General features: G+C 39.2%; 1 protein-coding gene across 1 annotated transcript in view; it reads left to right on the forward strand.

Annotated features, from left to right (window-relative positions):
• LOC113178372 (cytochrome P450 2C18-like) overlaps positions 1 to 20,638 on the forward strand; it is a 42,681-nt gene extending 22,043 nt beyond the window's left edge. The window contains exons 9-10 of the mRNA XM_077799108.1: positions 18,295 to 18,436; positions 20,109 to 20,638. Of these exons, the coding sequence (XP_077655234.1) occupies positions 18,295 to 18,436; positions 20,109 to 20,290 (324 nt within the window). The 3' untranslated portion in view covers positions 20,291 to 20,638. The remainder of the gene's footprint in view (positions 1 to 18,294; positions 18,437 to 20,108) is intronic.
• Positions 20,639 to 21,928: the final 1,290 nt, after the last annotated feature.

The following is a 21,928-nucleotide window of genomic DNA, read 5'->3' on the forward strand; positions in this document are numbered from 1 at the left end:
GTTTTTAACTACTTGACTACAGGTGCTATGCACATTTGCATGCAGGTTCTTATGTGGACATGTTTTCCTTTCTACTGGAGAATACTTAGTAATGGGATTTTTTGCTTATGTGGTTACTTTAGGCCAAACCACCAAATGGTCTTGTGATGTGGCTGTGATGTTTTAAATCTCCCTTCCAGGTATCCCACACCCCTTGTCGTTGTTAGTCTTTTTGTATTTTGGCCACTGCAGTGGTACCACATTTTGTTTTCCCTTCTATTTCTTCATAAATAATGTTGGCTTCTTCTCATATGTTGATTGGCCATTCATATATCTTCTTTGTTAATGTGTCTGTTTAAATTATATGCCTATTTTTTATTGGGTTGTTTATATTCCTATTTTTAAGGGTTTTTTTTTTTAAAAATTAAAGCTCATTATGGTAGATAAGTTTTGCAATTATTTATTCCCAGTCTGTGTGACTTTTGTTTTAATTCCTTTTCTTTCTTCGGGGGTGGGGGGGCTGGGGGGCTGGGGTTGTGGCTCAGCGGTAGAACACTTGCCTAGCACTACATAAAAATAAATAAGAGAAATAAAGGTATTGTGTCAATTTACAACTAAAAAATAAATTTTTTTTAAAAGGAATGTCTTCAGGGACTGGGTAGAGCTCAGCAGTAGAGCTCTTGCCTAGGATGTGTGAGGCCCTGGGTTGGATCCTCAGCACCACATAAAAATAAATAAATAAAAGTATTGTGTCCAACTACAACTAAAAAATAAATATATATATTTTTTAAAAAGAGCAGAAGATATATAATTTTATGGAGTACAATTCACCAATAACTTCTTTTATGATTTATGCTTTTGTGTCCTATCTAAAATATTATTTACTCTTTGCCATTTTCTTTAAGTTTTATAGTTTTAACTATTACATTTAGGTCTATGTATCTTTAAAAGTTCATTTTTTTTTTTTTTTTTTTTTTTTTAAGAGAGTGAGAGAGGAGAGAGAGAATTTTTTTAATATTTATTTTTTAGTTCTCGGCGGCAGACACAACATCTTTGTTGGTATGTGGTGCTGAGGATCGAACCCAGGCCGCACGCATGGCAGGCGAGCGCGCTACCGCTTGAGCCACATCCCCAGCCCCAAAAGTTCATTTTTATTTATGCTGTGAAGTAATGATGTCCGTCACTTCTTTTTATGAATAGCCAATTGTCTCAGCATTATTTGCTGAAAATATATCTCATTTTGTATTTTTAAGTAACATTTATCACAAATTTTTTTTGAAATGTATAAGAATAAATTTAGACAAGTATGTGAAAGTGGTTTTCTTTTTTCAATTTTAATTTTTAAAAAATTTTTAAATATTATTTTAATTTTTAATAATAAACCAACTGTGCTAAAAATCTCCACCCATTTATTAAATCTTCTTCCTTTTATTGATCCCAGCTGTTTTGCATTGTATTTTTATAGATGTGGGAGTCTTTTTTTTGATTTTCATTTTGATTCAAAACGTATCTCAGTAGCAATATCTTAATCACAGTACCTTCATAGTAAGTCTTGATAACTGGAAAAAAGTCTCACATTATTCAAAATATTCTTGATTGTCCTTGGTTTTTTGTTCTTCCATATATATTTAGAATCAGTTTATCAGCTCTTCAAAAAGCTCAGTGAAGCTGGGTAAAATGGTGCACATCTGTAATCTCAGGGGCTCAGAAGGCTGCGGCAGGAGGATTGTGAGTTCAAAGCCAGCCTCAGGAACTTAGCAAGGTCCTAAGTAACTTAGTGAGACCCTGTCTCTAAATAAGGTATTAAAAAAGGGTTTGGGGATGTGGCTCAGTGGTTAAGTGCCCCTGGGTTCAATACCCAATGCAAAAAAAAAAAAAAAAAAAAAATAGAAAGAGAGAGAGAGAAAGAAAGAAGAAAGAAAAAGAAAAAAAGCTTGGTGGATATTTTTGGTGAAATTGCATTTAACACTAATATTTAATATTTTGGGGAAGAATTCCCATTTTTCTTTTTTTAAATTTTTTATTCTAATTTTTTATGTATGACATCAGAATGCATTACAATTCATATTACACATATAGAGCAAAATTTTTCATATCTATGGTTTCATATTTATGGTTGTATACAAAGTATATTCACACCATTTGTGTCTTCACACGTGTACTTTCATCTCATTCCATTGTCTTTTCTACCCCCATGCTCCCTCCCTTCCCCTCCCACCCCTTTGCTCTACCTAGAGTTTGTCTAATCCTCCCATGCTCTCTCTTCCAACCCAATTATGAATCAGCCTCCTTATATCAGAGAAAACATTCGGCATTTGTTTTTTTTTTTTGGGGGGGGGGTTTGGCTAACTTCACTTAGCATTATTTTCTCCAATTCCATCCATTTACCTGCAAATGCCATGATTTTATTCTCTTTTATTGCTGAGTAGTATTCCATTGTGTGTATGTACATACGCATATGTACTTTATCCATTCATCTACTGATGAATGGGCATCTATGTTGGTTCCACAGTTTAGCTATAGTGAACTGTGCTGCTATACACATTGATGTGGCTGTGTTCCTGTAGTATGCTGTTTTTAAGTCCTTTGGGTATAGAGCAAGGAGTGGGATAGCTGGATCAACAGGTGATTCCAGGGCTGGGGTTATGGCTCAGCGGTAGAGCACTTGCCTTGATCCTCAGCAACACATAAAAATAAATAAGTGAAATAAAGGTATTGTGTCCAACTACAACTAAAAAATAAATACTTAAAAAAAGGTGGTTCCATTCCCAGTGTTCCAAGGAGTCTCCATATTGCTTTCCATATTGGCTGCACCATTTTGCAGTCTCACCAACAATATATGTGCATGCCTTTTCCCCGACATTCTTGCCAACACTTATTGTTGTTTATATTCTTATTAGCAGTCATTCTGACTGGAGTGAGTTGAAATCATAGAGTAGTTTTATTTTGCATTTCTCTAATTGCTAGAGATGTTAAATATTTTTTCATATATTTGTTGATTGATTGTATATCACCTCTGAGAAGTGTCTGTTCAGTTCCTTGGCCCATTTATTGATTGGGTTATTTGTTTTTTTGGTATTTAGCTTTTTGAGTTCTTTATATACCCTAGAGATTAGTGCTCTATCTGATGTGCAAGTGGTAAAAATTTGCTCCCAAGCTGTAGGATCTCTATTCACCTCACTGATTGTTTCTTTTGCTGAGAAGCTTTTTAGTTTGAATCCATCCCATTTATTAATTCTTGATTTTATTCTTGCACTGTAGGAGTCTTATTAAGGAAGTAAGGGCTTAATCTGACATGATGAAGATTAGGGCCTACTTTTTCTTCATTTAGATGCAGGGTCTCTGGTTTAATTCCTATGTCTTTGATCCACTTTGAGTTGAGTTTTGTGCATGGTGAGAGATATGGGTTTAATTTCATTTTGTTGCACATGGATTTCCAGTTTTCCCCAGCATCATTTGTTGAAGAGACTCTTTTCTTCAATGTATGTTTTTGGCACCTTTGTCTAACATAAGATAACTGTAATTATGTGGATTAGTCTCTGTGTCCTCTATTCTGTACCATTGGTCTACCAATCTATTTTTGTGCCAATACCATGCTGTTTTTGTTACTTTTGCTCTAAAGTATAGTTTAAGGTCTGGTATAGTGATGCCACCTGCTTCATTCTTCTTGCTAAGGATTGCTTTAGCTATTCTGGGTCTCTCATTTTTCCAGATGAATTTCATGACTATTTTTTTCTATTTTTATGAGGAATGCCATTGGGATTTTGATTGGAATCGCATTAAATCTGTATAATGCTTTTGGTAGTATGGTCATTTAGACAATATTAATTCTGCCTATCCAAGAACAAGGGAGATCTTTCTATCTTCTAAGGTCTTCTTTAATTTCTTTCTTTAGGATTCTGTAGTTTTCATTGTAGAGGTCTTTCACTTCTTTCATTAGGTTGATACCCAAGTATTTTTTTTTGAGGCTATTGTTAATAGCATAGTTTTCTTTGTTTCCCTTTCAGAGAATTAGTCACTGATAACAGAAGTGCCTTTGATTTATGGCTGTTGGTTTTGTATTCTGCTACTTTGCTGAATTCATTTACTAGTTCTAGAAGTTTTCTGATGGAACTTTTTGGGTCTTACAGGTATAGAATCATAACACCTGCAAAGAGTGCTAATTTGAGTTCTTCTTTTCCTATTAATTTCTTTCATCTGTCTAATTGCTCGGGCCAGTGTTTCAAGAACTATGTTAAATAGAAGTGGTGAAAGAGGGCATCCCTGTCTTGTTCCAGTTTTTAGAGGGAATGCTTTCAATTTTTCTCCATTTAGAATGATGTTTACCTGGGGCTTAGCATAGATAGCCTTTACAATGTTGAGATATGTTCCTGTTATCCCTAGTTTCTCTAGTATTTTGAACATGAAGGGGTGCTGTATTTTGTTGAATGCTTTTTCTGCGTCTATTGAGATGATAATATGATTCTTATCTTTAAGTCTATTGATGTGATAAATTACATTTTTTGATTTCTGTATGTGGAACAAACCTTTCATCCCTGGAATGAATCCCACTTGATTGTGGTGCACTATCTTTTTTAAAAAAAATTTATTTTTAAGTTTTAGGTCAACACAATATCTTTATTTTATATTTATGTGGTGCTAAGGATCAAACACAGTGCCTCATGCATAGTAGATGAGCACTGTACCACTGAGCCACAACCCCAGCCCCAAGTATCTTTTTGATATGTTTTTGTATTCAATTTGCCAGAATTTTATTGAGAATTTTGGCATCTCTATTCATTAGAGATATTGGTCTGAAGTTTTCTTTCTTTGTTGTGTCTTTGCCTGGTTTTAGAATCAGGGTGATATTGGCCTCATAGAATGAGTTTGGAAGTGCTCCCTCTTTTTCTATTTCCTGAAATAAATTGAATAGTGTTGGTATTAGTTCTTCTTTAAAGGTCTTGTAGGGCTCAGCTGTGTATCCATGTGGTCCTGGGCTTTTCTTGGTTGGTAGAATTCTGATGGTGACTTTTATTTCATTGCTTGAAATTGATATGTTTAAATTGTATATATCATCCTGATTCAATTTGGGCAAATCATATGAGTCTAGAAATTTTTCAATGCCTTTGATATTTTATATTAAAGTACAAGTTTTCAAAATAATTTCTAATTCTGTTTTTCTGTAGTATCTATTGTGATTTCTGTAGGTCTTTGGCTTGAAGTCTATTTGATATGAGGATGGAAACCTCTGCTTGTGATATTTCCTTTTTCATCATGTATGTTAGTAATTTGAGTTTTCTCAGTTTTCTTTCATCTTCTCTTCATTAGCATGGCTAAGAGTTTATCAATTTTATTTATTTTTTCAAAGAACCAACTTTTTGTTTTGTCAATTCTTTCAATTGCTTCATTTGTTTCAATTTCATTGATTTTAGCTCTGATTTTAATATTTCCTGTCTTTTACTAATTTTGGTGTTGTTTTGTTCTTTTTCTAGGGTTTTGAGATGTAATGGTAAGTCATTTATTTGTTGACTTTTTCTTCTTTTAAGGAATGAACTCTATGCAATGAACTTTCCTTAGTAGTGCCTTCATAGTGTCCCAGAGATTTCGATATGTTGTATCTGTATTCTCATTCATCTCTAAGAATTTTTAAATCTCCTCCTTAATGTCTTTTGGAACCCATTGTTTATTCAGTAGCATATTATTTAGTCTCCAGGTGTTGGAGTAGCTTCTATTTTTTATTTTATCATTGATTTCTAATTTCATTCCATTATGATCTGATAGAATGCAGGTATCTCTACTTTTTTATATTTGCTAAGAGTTGCTTTGTGGCATAATATATGGTCTATTTTAGAGAAGGATCCATGTGCTGCTGAGAAGAAAGTGTATTTGTTCATTGAAGGATGAATTATTCTATATATGTCAGTTAAGTCTAAGTTATTGATTGTATTATTGAGTTCTATAGTTTCTTTGTTCAGCTTTTGTTTGGATGATCTATCCAGTGGTGAAAGGGGACTGTTAAAAGTCTCCCAGAATTATTGTGTTGTTGTCTATTTGACTCTTGAACGTGAGAAGAGTTTGTTTGATGAACACAGATGCTCCATTGTTTGGGGCATATAAATTTATTATTATTATGTTTTGTTGATAAGATTCCCTTAAGCAGTATGAAATATTCGTTTTTTTCCCCTTTTGGTTAACTTTGACTTGAAGTTTACATTATTTGATACGTACTGCTTCCTTCCACAGTCCATGTGAGTAGTATGATGTTTTTCAACCTTTCACCTTCAGTCTGTGGATGTCTTTTCCTATGAGATGAGTCTCTTGGAAGCAGCATATTATTTTTTTTTTAATCAAATCTGCCAGTCTATGTCTTTTGGTTGGTGAGTTTAGGTCATTAACATTCAGGATTATTATTGAGGCCTGGTTTATATTCCCAGCCATTTTTGTTTATTTTTGGCATTTTACTTGACTTGGTTTCTTCTTTGATTAGTTTTTTCTTTAGTATAATAATTCCTTTTGTTGATTTTTATTTTTGTTTTTTAATTCTACTTCATGGAATATTTTGCCAAGGATGTTGTGTAGTGCAGGCTTTTGAGTTGTAAATTCTTTCAACTTTTGTTTCTAATAGAAGGTTTTTATTTCATCATCAAATATAAAGCTTAATTTTTCTGGATATAAGATTCTTGGTTGGCATCCATTTTCTTTCAGAGCTCGATATATGTTGTTCCAGGATCTTCTAGCTTCCAGGGTCTTGGTTGAAAAACCTGCACATAATCTAATTAGTTTAAATTATATATATATGTACTATATTTACTCTGGTTCCTTTCTCTCATGGCTTTTAATATTCTCTCCTTATTATTTTTATGTTAGGCATTTTCTTTATAATGTGCCTTGGTGTGGGTCTATGATGATTTTGTATATTTGGTGTTCTGTAAGCTTCTTGCATTTAATTTTCCAATTCATTCTTTATGTTTGGAAAATTTTCTGATATTTCATTGAATAAATTGCTCATTCCTTTGGTTTGTAACTCTGTGCCTTCCTCTATCCCAGTAACTCTTAAATTTGGCCTTTTTATGCTATTCCATATTTCTTGAATGTTCTGCTCATGGTTTCTTACCATTTTCACTGTGTGGGTCTACATTCTTTTCAATATTATATATTTTATCTTCATTGTCTGAGGTCCTGTCTTCCAAGTTGTCTACTCTGTTGGTAATGCTTTCAATTGAACATTTAATTTGGTTCATTGTTTATTTCATTTCAAGGATTTTTTTAGAACCTCTATCTCCTTATTGAAGTAATTTTTTGCTTTCTGTATTTGTTTATGTAGCTCTTTGTCAAAGTGATTTTTTGCTGCCTATATTTGCTCTCTTATATCATCCTTTAATTCACAGGACATTTTAATTATATACGTCCTAAACTCCTTCTCTGTCACTTTTTCTGCAGTGCTGGCCATGGATTCTAATAATGTGGTATCTTGATTTGTTTGGGGCACTTTCTTCCCTTGACTTTCATGTTGCTTGTGTGTCTTCCTTTCTAGCCCTGTGGATCTGAGGCATTATGGTTTTTACCCTATAGGCTTATAGTGCCCTTGTAAGGTTCTAATACCTCTCATTTGAGGTTAAGGGCAATGTTAACAGATCCTATTATAAACAATATAAACCCTAAAAAACAAATATTTGCTATCAAGATATTTACAGTTGGATCACAATGTACAGAAATGGTGAATTTAATTATTGTCTTGATTCATTCATATATTGACAGGCATCTGGGATAATTCCCTGATTTGGCTAATGTGAATTGTACTGCTATAAACATCAAAATGAATGTATTGCTATATTATTCGGATTTTAGTTTTTTTTTTTTTAGGATAAATGCCAAGGAGTGCCTGGGTCATATGGTGGATTCACTCTTAGTTTTTTGAGGAATTTCCACACTGCTATCCAGAGTAGTTGTACTAATTTGTAGTGCCACCAACAATGTAGCAGCGTACCCTGACACTTTTTTTTTTTTTAAACTTTATTTTATTTTTTTATATGTGGTGCTGAGGATCGAACCCAGGGCCTTGCACATGCAAGGCGAGCACTCTACCCCTGAGCCATAACCCCAGCCCCACCCTGACACTTTTGAAGAGTTCAATCCACGGTCATGTAAAATGTTCCTCAGCTTGATTTTGTGTGAATGTTTTCTCGGAGATTAGAAGCCAGTTTTGTGTTTTGGAAAAGAACATTATATAGGTGATATCATGTATGTCCTACTGTATTAGATTGTGGATGGTATCACATGATTTCAGTTTGTTCCATTATTGGTGCTACTAAGATTCACACTTAGTATGGGAATGTTTGCCAGATCTCTTTATTGCTGAGGTTCTGTTATTTTTTTTTTTTATTGGTCGTTCATAACATTACATGGTTCTTTGTTGAGAGCCACAGCCAAAGGGGCCCCAGCAAACTTCCAGCTTCCAGCAAACTTCCAGCTGCCGGCTGATGATTGGCTCACAGTGGCCCCAGCAACATCTAGCTGATTGGCTCCTCTGCCGTGATGTTCATTGGGCTGTTTCCCTGCCCTTCAAGCTGCCAGCTGATGATTGGCTCACAGTGGCCCCAGCAACATCTAGCTGATTGGCTCCTCTGCAGTCATGTTCATTGGGCTGTTTCCCTGCCCTTCAAGCTGCCAGCTGATGATTGGCTCACAGTGGCCCCAGCAACATCTAGCTGATTGGCTCCTCTGCGGTCATGTTCATTGGGCTGTTTCCCTGCCCTTCAGACTACGGAACTGCTCATTGGGGGACTTCTTTGGCTCCGCCCACGCGACCTAGCCAATCGGCCTCAAGAGCAGGAGGATTGGGGGAGGTGGTGGTTGGTGTGTGGAGAGGCTTGTGGAAGCCGGTGGTGGCAGTTGGGCTCTGAGGGTTTTTCCTGAGGAGCTGTTTTGTTTGGCGTTTGTAGTTCTAAAAATAAAGTTTGTTTCTTTTGACAAGTAGCTCCTGAATTGTGCCCAGCCAGACTGCGGCATTTGGTGGCCCGCACGGGGAACGACTGAGGGTAAGTAAACTGCTCGCCCCTGAGGGCAGGGCGAGAGGATGGGTAGCCATTCTAAGTTTACTCTTTTGTTTTGCTTCATTTTTGTTTTAAGTTGCCTGTCCCTGGAGATGAGTGAGACGGAAGAAAAACCGCTCACATCTGAGGAAAAACTATTTGCGTCTGAGGAACAGATAGGGAGAAAGGAAGGATGGACATTTCAGTCCCTGGAGATGAGTGAGACGGAAGAAAAACCGCTCACATTTGAGGAAAAACTATTTACGTCTGAGGAACAGATAGGGAGAAAGGACGGATGCACATGTCAGGAGGATAGAAAGACTATAATGAAATTTTGTTGTTCCATTTTTATTGGATTCTGTCTCGGTTTGCTTTGGTGTTATCTTGCTGGGTTGTATTATAGTAGAAATACGGGATCAGCAATTAGTAAAAAACAAACCGAAAGAGTGTTAAGTAAATTGTTAGACGAAGGAGGCATCCCAGTAAAATCAAGAGCAGTCAGAGCATACGTTGATACAATACAAAAATATAGCCCATGGCTTTTTAAGGAGGAGTTGTTAGATATATCACAATGGAACCATCATGGTGAAGATTTAAAAAGAATAGAAAAGTACAACCCAGGGACTCTGCCAGTTGGCACATTGACATTGTGGGCGAACGTATCTGGTTTGCTTAGTCCAAAGCCTTCAGTTCAAAGGTAGAGGAAGGAAGTTTAGAGCAGCAAAAGCCATCAGGGGAAAAGTTACAACAGGAGACTGTTAATAACATCTTTCTATTAGAGAGTGAAAGTCTCCAACCAACAGCACCACCTCCATATGCTAGGAGGCTCCCAACCCCCGCAGTTGATAGTTGGGATCCTGAGACAGGATCTCAAGTATGCCCTGTATTTGAGGTAGGAGGGCAGCGAATTCACCAGGGTTTATTTTACAAAACAGTGAAGGAGCTAAAAGAGGCTGTAACAACCTATGGTCCTCAAGCACCCTTCACTGTAAGCTTGATCGAATCCATTACCAACTTAAATATGACGCCAGCAGATTGGGCTAATATGTGTAAAGCTGTGCTAACTGGAGGACAATACCTGTTATGGAAGGTTGCTAATGAGGAATTTTGCAAGGAGACGGCTATGGGAAATGCAGCAGCTGGTTATCCTCAGAGAAATCTAGATATGTTGTTAGGAAAGGGACCTTATGAGGATCGGCAGCAACAACTTGCATATGATCCTGGTGTATACGCACAAATTGCTGTAGATGCACTTAAGGCATGGAAGACTTTACAAGGACATGGAGGTTTACAAGGTCAATTATCTAAGATAATACAAGGAGCTAATGAACCTTATGCTGAATTTGTAGATAGGCTTATTCAAACAGCTACCAGAGTTTTTGGGAATACAGAACAAGCAATGCCATTAATAAAACAACTGGCTTATGACCAAGCGAATCGTTGGTGCAGAGATATCATTAGACCATGGAAACAGGAAGATTTAAACAAATATATTAAATTGTGTAGAGACATTAATGAACAAGAGCAAGTCATGGCAGCTGCAGTAAAACAGGCTTTAGATGCCAGAGACATTAATGAACAAGGGCAAATTGTGGCAGCTGCAGTAAAACAGGCTTTAGATGCCAGAGACATTAATGAACAAGGGCAAATTGTGGCAGCTGCAGTAAAACAGGCTTTAGATGCCAGAGACATTAATGAACAAGGGCAAATTGTGGCAGCTGCAGTAAAACAGGCTTTAGATGCCGGGCCAAGAACATGCTACAATTGTCAACAAGCAGGACATTTTAAAAGGAATTGCCCCATAGGAGGAGGGTTTAACAATACTAGGTATCAAAGGAATAGAATACCGGGTATTTGCCCACGATGCCGTAGAGGGAGACATTGGGCTAATGAATGCCGTTCTCAAACCACCATAGAGGGTACTCCATTATCAAAAAATGAGCAAGGACAAGGTTTTTATCCACAATATCGTGGACAAAGGCATCGGGCTCCGTTGCCAAAAAACGGACAGGGGGCCCCAATGCTCCGGGGCCCCAAACCACAAATATACGGGGCTCTGGAGGAACCCAGCAACCCCAGCAACCCCATCAGGGTAGTGCCCAGGGCATCAGATCCCTCATCAGACAGACTAGAGGGAGCGCAGGGTTGGACATCTGCGCCTCCGTCAAATCAGTACTAACTCCAGAGATGGGAGTTCAAATCATTCCCACAGGGGTGAAAGGACCTCTTCCCAAAGGAACAGTAGGCTTATTATTGGGACGCAGCTCTTCTACTCTAAAAGGACTTTTGATAAGTCCTGGAGTAATTGATCCCGATTATGAAGGTGAAATAAAAATTATTGCCAGTTCTCCAAAGGGTATATCAGTAATTTCACCAGGAGATAGAATAGCACAGTTACTAATAATACCATGCCTACATGATAAATTTTCCAGTCATGCTGTAGAAAGAGGTTCCAAGGGATTAGGCTCCACAGGTGTAGATTGGGCTATGCTTTCTTTAAATTTAGATTCTCGCCCCATGCTAAAACTAAATATTCAAGGACATGAATTTAATGGGTTAATGGATACAGGTGCAGACCTTAGCATTATCTCTCATCAAGAATGGCCAAAACATTGGCCATTACAACAAGCCACTCAAACGCTTCGAGGCCTAGGAGTGGCGAATAATCCCGATAAAAGTGCAATGGTATTAGATTGGAAGGATCCTGAAGGATGTGAAGGAACTATACAGCCATATGAATTGGATCATCTTCCTGTAAATTTATGGGGACGAGATGTCTTAGATCAATTAGGTTTAACATTAACAAATAATATCAATCAAAATGCACCCACTATTATGGCTAGACAAGGTTTTAGGAAAGGAAAAAGATTAGAAAAACAAGAACAAGGTATAGCAGCACCAATACAAATAAATCAAGAAATAAATAAACATGGATTGGGTTTTCAAAAAGGGCCACTGAGACAATCAAAATTACTTGGAAATCAGAAAGACCAGTGTGGGTTCCTCAGTGGCCCCTAACTAAAGAAAAGATACAAGTAGCCCATGACCTGGTCAAACAGCAATTAGCGGAAGGACATATACAACCTTCCGTATCTCCCCATAATACTCCCATTTTTGTCATCAAAAAGAAATCTGGTAAATGGAGATTATTGCAAGATTTAAGAGCCATTAATAATGAAATGGTCATTATGGGAACTGCTCAATCGGGGATTCCTCAGTTGTCTGCTTTGCCAAAAACTTGGTATGTTTTAGTTATAGATATTAAAGATTGTTTTTTTTCAATTCCAATTCATCCTGAGGATAGTCCACGTTTTGCATTTACTATCCCTGCACTAAATCATGAAGGTCCTGATCAGAGATATGAATGGAAAGTACTCCCTCAAGGGATGGCTAACAGCCCAACTATGTGTCAAATTTATGTTAACAAAGTAATCCAGCCACTTAGAAATCAAAATCCTGAGCTACAAATATTTCACTATATGGATGACATATTATTAGCACACAAAGCTAAAAACACATTGCTAGAATGTTATGCCAGGGATGAATCCTACTTGATCATGGTGTATAATTTTTTTGATATGTATTTGAATCCGATTCGCCAGAATTTTATTGAGGATTTTTGCATCAAGGTTCATTAGAGATATTGGTCTGTAGTTTTCTTTCTTTGAGGTGTCTTTGTCTGGTTTCGGAATCAGGGTGATGTTGGCCTCGTAGAATGAATTTGGAAGTTCTCCCTCTTTTTCTATTTCCTGAAATAGCTTGAAAAGTATTGGTGTTAGTTCCTCTTTAAAGGTTTTGTAAAACTCTGCTGTATACCCGTCCGGTCCTGGGCTTTTCTTAGTTGGTAATCTTTTGATGGTTTCTTCTATTTCCTCTATTGTTATTGGTCTGTTTAGGTTGTCTATATCCTCCTGACTCAATCTGGGCAGTTCATAAGACTTAAGGAATTTATCTATGCCTTCACTATCTTCTATTTTATTGGAGTATAAGGATTCAAAATAATTTCTGATTATCTTCTGTATTTCTGAAGTGTCTGTTGTGATATTGCCTTTTTCATCCCGTATGCTAGTAATTTGGTACTCTCTCTTCTTCTCTTTGTTAGCATGGCCAAGGGACTGTCAATTTTATTTATTTTTTCAAAGAACCAACTTTTAGTTTTGTCAATTTTTTCAATTGTTTCTTTTGTTTCAATTTCATTAATTTCAGCTCTGATTTTAATAATTTCTTGCCTTCTACTTCTTTTGCTGTTGTTTTGCTCTTCTTTTTCTAGGATTTTGAGATGAAGTATGAGATCATTTATTTGTTGGTTTTTTCTTTTTTTGAGGAATGAACTCCAAGCAATGAATTTTCCTCTTAGAACTGCTTTCAATGTGTCCCATAGGTTCCGATATGTTGTGTCTGTGTTTTCATTTAACTCTAGGAAGTTTTTAATTTCCTCCTTGATGTCTTCTAAAACCCATTGATCATTCAGCAACCTATTGTTCATTCTCCAAGTGATGCTTGATTTTTCCTTCCTACTTTTATCATTGAATTTCAGTTTCATTCCATTGTGATCAGATAAGATGCATGGTGTTATCTCTACCCCTTTATATTGTCTAAGAGTTGCCCTGTGACATAATATATGGTCTATTTTTGAGAAGGTTCCATGTGCTGCTGAGAAAAAAGTGTAACTACTTGATGTTGGGTGGTATAGTCTATATATGTCAATTAAGTCTAGATTGTTAATTGTGTTATTGAGTTCTATAGTTTCCTTATTTAACTTTTGTTTGGAAGATCTGTCCAGTGGTGAGAGAGGTGTGTTGAAGTCTCCCATGATTATTGTATGGTGGTCTATTAGACTCTTAAACTTGAGAAGAGTTTGCTTGATGAACACAGCTGCGCCATTATTTGGGGCATTTATATTTATGATTGTTATGTCTTGTTGGTGTATGGTTCCCTTGAGCAGTATGACGTGTCCTTCTTTATCCCTTTTGATTAACTTTGGTTTGAAATCTATTTTATTAGATATGAGTATGGCCACTCCTGCTTGTTTCCGCAGTCCATATGAGTGGTATGATTTTTCCCAACCTTTCACCTTCAGTCTATGAATATCTTTTCCTATCAGATGCGTCTCCTGTAGGCAGCATATTGTTGGGTCTTGTTTTGTGATCCATTCTGCTAGCCTGTGTCTCTTGATTGGTGAGTTTAAGCCATTAACATTTAGGGTTATTATTGAGATATGGTTTGTTCTTCTAGCCATATTTATTTATTGATGTTACTAAACCTGATTTGTTATCCTCTTTGACTACTTTCCCCCCTTTACTGTCCTACCTCCCAATGTTGGTTTTCAATGTTATTTTCCATTTCCTCTTCCTGTAATGTTTTGCCAAGGATTTTTTGAAGAGATGGTTTTCTAGCTGCGAATTCTTTTAACTTTTGTTTATCGTGGAAGGTTTTAATTTCATCTTCTATCCTGAAGCTTAATTTCGCCGGATACACGATTCTTGGTTGGAACCCATTTTCTTTCAGTGTTTGAAATATGTTATTCCAGGATCTTCTAGCTTTCAGAGTCTGTGTCGAGAGATCAGCTGTTATCCTGATTGGTTTACCCCTAAATGTAATCTGCTTTCTTTCTCTTGCAGCTTTTAAAATTCTCTCCTTATTCTGTATGTTGGACATCTTCATTATAATGTGTCTAGGTGTGGATCTCTTATGATTTTGCATATTCGGCGTCCTGTAGGCTTCTAGGATTTGGGATTCTGTCTCATTCTTCAATTCTGGGAAGTTTTCTCCTATTATTTCACTGAATAGACTGTTTATTCCTTTGGTTTGGAGCTCTGTGCCTTCTTGTATCCCAATGACTCTTAAATTTGGTCTTTTGATATTGTCCCATATTTCTTGGATGTTCTGCTCATGGTTTCTTAGCAGACTTGCTGAGCTGTCTATGTTCTTTTCCAGTTGAAATACTTTGTCTTCATTGTCTGATGTTCTCTCTTCTAAGTGATCTACTCTGCTGGTAGTATTCTCAATTGAGTTTTTAAGTTGGTTTATTGTTTCCTGCATTTCTAGGATTTCTATTTGTTTGTTTTTTATTACCTCTATCTCCCTGTGAAATTGATCTTTTACTTCCTGGATTTGTTTGTCAATGTGATCTTTCATTGTCTGATTTTGCTGTCTCATATCTTCCTTGAGACTCCAGATAATCTGAAGCATGTATATCCTGAACTCTTTATCTGACATTCCATCAGTTGCAGCTATTACCTCTTCTAATGTTGAGTTGACCTGCATAGCTTGTAGTCCTTTCTTTCCTTGTCTTTTCATACTGCTCGCGTTTCTTTCTGCTTGGTGCAACTGTTGTGTTTTTGAAATTTACCCCCTGGCCTGTCTTTCCAGTGGGCCGCAGGTATCTTTGCTCCCCCCGCTCCGGCACCTTGTAGCTCCCCAGTGCGCGCCACAGACTCCAGCCGCAGGGCGATTGCCTATCAGGCTATGCGCCCCTCCGTGCGGAGAAAAGGAGCTCCCGCAGTCGAACTTTGCACGATGGAAATCTGTCTGGAGCCCCTCGATTTCGCTGGAAATTGGCGGCGGCCTACTACGGGTTCGGGCGGGGCGGCCCAAGCCGCTCAGGGTGACCGCCGCTTGCAAAAGCGGTTGCTGGCTCCGGGAGTTGACTTCTGCACCCGCCGCGGTGCCACCTGTGGAGCCGGTTAGCTGTGGCCGTGTGGTTAGGGACCCGGAGGGAGAAGCAGCTGCTCCCAGAGTGAGCGCTATGCCTTCCGGGGGAGCCCGGATGGCGGAGGCCCACTGCGGGTTCGGGCGGGGCGGCCCAAGCCGCTCAGGGTGAACGCCGATTGCAAAAGCAATTGCTGGCTCCGGGACTTGACTTCAGCACCCGCCGAGTTGCCACCTGTGGAGCCGGTTAGCTGTGGCCGCGTGGTTAGGGACCGGGATGGAGAAACAGCTGCTCCCAGAGCGAGCACTATGCCTTCCGGGGGAGCCCGGATGGCAGAGGCCCACTGCGGGTTCGGGCGGGGCGGCCCAAGCCGCTCAGGGTAACTGCCGCTTGCAAAAGCGATTGCTGGCTCCGGGACTTGACTTCAGCACCCGCCGCAGAGCCACCTGAGGAGCCGGTTATCTGTGGCCGCGTGTTTAGGGACCCGGGGGGAGAAGCAGCTGCTCCCAGAGTGAGCGCTATGCCTTCCGGGAGAGCCCGGACGGCGGAGGCCGACTGCGGGTTCGGGCGGGGCGGTCCAAGCCGCTCAGGGTAACCGCCGTTTCAAAAGCGATTGCTGGCTCCGTGTCTTGACTTCTGCACCCGCCGAGTTGCCACCTGTGGAGCCGGTTATCTGTGGCCGCGTGGTTAGGGACCGGGATGGAGAAACAGCTGCTCCCAGAGTGAGCGCTATGCCTTCCGGGAGAGCCCGGACGGCGGAGGCCCACTGCGGGTTCGGGCGGGGTGGCCCAAGCCGCTCAGGGTAACCGCCGCTGCAAAAACGATTGCTGGCTCCGGGACTTGACTTCTGCACCCGCCGCGTTGCCACCTGTGGAGCCAGTTAGCTGTGGCCGCGTGGTTAGGGACCGGGATGGAGAAACAGCTGCTCCCAGAGCGAGCGCTATGCCTTCCGGGGAAGCCCGGATGGCGGAGGCCCACTGCGGGTTCGGGCGGGGCGGCCTGAGGTTCTGTTATTAAAAATAAAAATAAAAACGACGTCCGTCATGAATAACTTGTTTCCAATAACTCAACCAACATTTTTAAAAAAACTATTTTATTTTAGTTGTAGATGAACACAATATCTTTATTTATTTATAAGCACTGAGGATTGAACCCAGTGCTTTACACATGCAAGGTAAATGCTCAACCACTGAGCCACAACCCCAGCCCTCAACAAGAAGTTTTTTTTTCTTTTTTTTATTGGTTGTTCAAAACATTACAAAGCTCTTGACATATCATATTTCATACATTAGATTCAAATGGGTTATGAACTCCCATTTTTACCCCAAATACAGATTGCAGAATTACATTGGTTACACATCCACATTTTTACATAATGCCCTATTAGTAACTGTTGTATTCTGCTACCTTTCCTATCCTCTACTATCCTCCCTTCCTGCTAGGAGCCACAGCAAAAATATTGATACATGGTACCTTTGGTTTAGGTGGCTGCCAGCTAGCCATTGAGATTATGATTATGTTAAGTTTTACATTCATATGAAAATTGGACTCCTGCTGTTCACCTCGGCCTGTTACGGGACTCAGGTTACTCATGTCACTCATGTAATGGGAGAGTTCCCATTGGTTGGGGAAGGATAGTAGGAGGGAATTTCCGGGGGAGGTGCGCGCGCCCGGTTCTGGTGACACACGTGGGTGGACCGGCTTGCTAGCAAGACGCACAGGGATCGCTGGCGGATTTTTTAAAATAAAGCTTTGTTTCCCGCTTGAGCGGTTCGTGTTTCTGTGTCTAGCCGGGTTGCGGCAGCTCGTGCAGCCGGGTTACGGTACCTTCCCTCCCCTCCCATCTTTTCTCTCTACCCCATCTACTTCAACAAGAAGTTTTAACACTAATTGATGATCCGTGCCTGACTTGATGATCCTACCTGAATTGTTACAACATGGCGATTTTTCTAATTTTCACCCCAGCTGTGTTTTTAAGATAGGATTCATCTGTGAAGAGTTCCTCCATGTTTGAAATAAAATGAAACATATTACATTCCAATGATAAGTGCTCAATAGGTGTTAGTGTACTTGTTAATATCTCACCAGTAGTCATTTTAAATCAGACCAGAGCTCTAAAAAATTCACATGAAAAAATTCTAAATACTCTTGACTTATCAAGAGTGAGCCCAAAATTCTATTTTAAACCGTAAACCACATGTGAGATATGCAAAAACTGAATTGATGAAATAGAACAACAGGTGGGGACAGACACCAAGGTCCCAGCTTAGTGCTAAGTAGAATTCAGAAGGTCTAGAATCCATATTCCCAAGTACTCAGCCCTACAACTGCTCACAGAGGATGCTTTCACGAAATTACTGCTTGTGGGTTTAAACTCTTGCCTGGTTTGTCTTTCTGGAAATGTCACTGTGTTTCCTTGGACCTGGATTTCCTCAAATATAGATCAGGTGAATTCTATTATTTCTTTCCATTTGACTTAAAACATTGTTTTAATTGTTGATGGACTTTTATTTTATTCATTTATTTATATGCAGTGCTGAGAATCAAACCCAGTGCCTCACACGTGCTAGGCAAGCGCTCTACCACTGAGCCACAACCCCAACCCTCCATTCAACTTTTTTATAACTAATTTTATCTGTCTGTTGTTTCCAGGGAACAAGAATAATAACATCACTGACTTCCGTGCTGCATGACAATAAGGAATTCCCTAATCCAGAGGTGTTCGACCCTGGTCACTTTCTGGATAAGAGTGGCAACTTTAAGAAAAGTGACTATTTTATGCCTTTCTCATCAGGTAATAAAAATTCATTTCCAGTTGTAACTTTAGGGAACAAGATAATTTTTTTAGGAAAAGATGCAACTTACATGGGTGCCTCCTTTGGAGCTGGTATATTTGCTCATTGTACATTATCAAATTGGAGCTCCACTCCAATACCCTTGCACTTTCCCTTATTAGTGATGCATCTTCACTACTGGGTCCCTTTGGTGGGACTTTCCGGAGTGTCTGACCCAGTTTTTCAAATTGATAAAGCTATAGTTTAGTTTGGTTGAATTGTGCCTCTGGCTTTATCAACAAGCTACTCAGCTGAAACTTCTAAGAGTTTCACTCTTAGATGCCAAGTAGCCTAGCACACATAATGGGCTCTTAAGAGTCTCACTCCTGAGTTAGGAAGCAGATGAACAAACAGATCATTGTAATCATGAAAACCTGTGCTGTGAGAGAGGGAAGCACAGGTTTCTGGGGAGGCAGAGGATGAAGTTGCTTTCATTCTGCTTTTTTATATCCCAGAACATTCTAACAAGTATGTTGGGAGCTACTCTGGAAATACATGCCCTTAAGTCCTGAGCAAGAGATGCTAAATAATTATTGTGCCCCACAATAACTTGGGCTTTACCTCTGCTCTGGATAATAAGGCCTGGCTCCAGGAGTAGGCACTACCAGGTGGGATTGAGTTACACTCACCTCTTCCTTTGTAATCCTACCTCTTGCCCTTTTTGGGATAGAATGTTCCATGGAATCTCCCCTTGTATGTCTCCTATGTAAGAATAAAGAATTCCAGTGGCTCTCTCTTTCCATGGACCCCTAAGGTTGGAGAGCTGTCCTGGATTTTGAAAAGGTACTTTTTTGTGTGTTTCCATGCTTCCTTTGCCATTTTCTTAAATTATTGGAATAGTCAGATTTGTGAACCCAGCACAGGTCACCAGATACAAGGGAAAGAGGGTTGAGCTGGCTTACAGGAGGTGGGGAGCAAGGGAAGAAGAGAAGTCAGGGCACCTTACAGAAGTAATGGAGTCCAGGAGAGAATGTTTTCTATAGATCTAGGGGGTCAGAGCATACCAGGTAAATGAAGGCTGAACAAAACCTTGGGAATGTGGAAGGAGAGTCTGCAGTGATTCCAGAGCACCATCCTCTTCCTCTTCTCATGATCATGCATTTAGAATTCTGTCTCATTGTTAAATTGTGTGTGCCAAGACTCTAGACATGGAGTCACCTTCATTTTTTTGCTATGGATTTTGATGCCCATGTTGGGCCTGGTACTGTCCATATCCAGATGTTAAGGATGGAGCCCTTCTTTTAAGTCACTCATATTTAGCTGGATAAAACAAAATAAGAGAAAGTAGGATTTGAAGTGAGCCATGCTTCTGTGGAAGCATGACTATTATGAGAAAACTTATAGAGGCTTAGAGTCTACCACCTTCTAAGCATGCATTGTAAAGAGGATATGACAAGGACATAGGTCATGAAGGAAGTATAAGAGCAAAAACCTGTCTAGCACAGGGTGCCTGATAAAATGAGATACAAGTGGGTATCGACTGTGACTAATTTTCTGTGCATCTATCTCTAACCATTCTGTCTTTGATCCATATACATAAATAATCATTCATTGTATAGTTACTGCATATTCTTTAAAACATTTCAGAACCTAATGTTTAAGGAGGGAAAACTCTGTGTTTGTCATCTTTAGGAAAACGTATGTGTGTGGGAGAGGGCCTGGCCCGCATGGAGCTGTTTTTGTTCCTGACCACCATTTTACAGAATTTTAAGCTGAAACCTGTGATTGACCCCAAGGACATTGACACCACCCCCATTGCCAGTTCATTTGGCCATGTGCCACCTTTGTACCAGCTCTGCTTCATTCCTGTCTGAAGAAGGGCTACTGGCTGCTGCTATGCCATCATCACCTGCCACTTCTCCTCCTTGGAGGCATCATCCCCCTTCTTACTCTCAGGGATACCTCCTCTCAGCTCTCCCTCACATCCCCATCCCCTCCTGATCCAATGAACATGCAGCCTTCATTAAGAAGTGTTTTCTGGATCACTGCATAAATAAGTCTGCTATTCCCTGTACTCTGTAACTCTTGCATTGACCACCACAGGTTCTAATACTCAGTTACTAACATGTTATCATGGTAAAACAGCACAATAACTAATCTATGACAATTCGGAGCCATGAATTCCCTGCATGTTCTGAATAAAATGTACTGTTGTTGCTGGATCCGTTCTCAGAAATTTATTGTTGTGCAAAATGTAGAATGAAAAGAAAAATAGGTCAAAACCACAATGAGATAACCACTTTGCATACATGAGGATGGCTGTTACAAGAGGGAGGGAAGGAGACAGAACAAGAACAAGGAAACAGGAGTGTCGGTGAGAATATATAGAGGTTGGAAGGCCTGTGCATATGTGGAGAATGAAAAATGATGCAGCCACTGTGAAACAGAGTACAGTGAGTGGTTCCTAAACAAATTGAAATTGAATGATCATGTGATCCAATGATTGTACTTCTGGTTACATCCTCATGTGAAATAATTGCAGTTTATTGAAAAATATTTACACCCCATTTTTATACCACAAATCTCTTCACCAGTCCAAACCCAAATATGGGTGTCTTAAAAAGTTGCTGACATTGGGCTGGGGATGTGGCTCAAGCGGTAGTGCCCTTACCTGGCATGCGTGCGGCCCGGGTTCGATCCTCAGCACCACATACAAACAAAGATGTTGTGTCCGCCGATAACTAAAAAATAAATATTAAAAAAATTCTCTCTCTCTCTTTAAAAAAAAAATTGCTGACATCGATTATTTCCTAGAAGTATCTCTTGGTTTTCTTTACCACAGTGGTCCAGAATACTTAATGGAGGAGGAAGAAACTTTTTGTTGTTGTTTGTATGTTTTTTGTTTGTTTATTTGTTTTGGGTGTGTGTGATGCTAGAAATTAAATTCAGGACATCCCTAATGCTAGGAAAGAGCTCTGTCAGCTGAATTATACCCCAGACCATGAAAGAGTGTTTTGATACTTCTAATGACTCTGTTGCCTGGGTGGCTCATAGGATATATCATATCTAGAGAAGAGTGAGCTGACTTGATGAATTAAGATTTGCTACTTATAAAAAAGTATCATGACATTAGCTTCACAAAATTGTATTATCCTGGAATCAGGAAATTCCACTTCTGAATAAACCCAAAAGAAATGAAAACAGTCTATTAAAGAGTATCTCCGTATTCATATGAGAATTATTTACAATAGCTAAAATGTAGAAACGTCCCACATGTCCATTGAGGAAGAAAAAGATAAAGTGTGGTGTACATGTGAATGGAATATTATTCAGCCTTAAGAAGAGAGAAAATTCTGACACATACTATGACATGGATGAAAGTTGAAGACATTATTTTGTGAAATAATCCAGAAACAGAAGGACCAATACTGTGATTGTATGTATGAGTTGTCAGAAACAGGCAAATAAATGCATAACAGAAAGTCTGTATGGGTTATTATGTGGGTGGTTAT

The sequence above is a fragment of the Urocitellus parryii genome, chromosome 5 (genome assembly GCF_045843805.1).
Source record: "Urocitellus parryii isolate mUroPar1 chromosome 5, mUroPar1.hap1, whole genome shotgun sequence".
In the NCBI taxonomy this organism is placed as follows: Eukaryota; Metazoa; Chordata; class Mammalia; order Rodentia; family Sciuridae; genus Urocitellus; species Urocitellus parryii.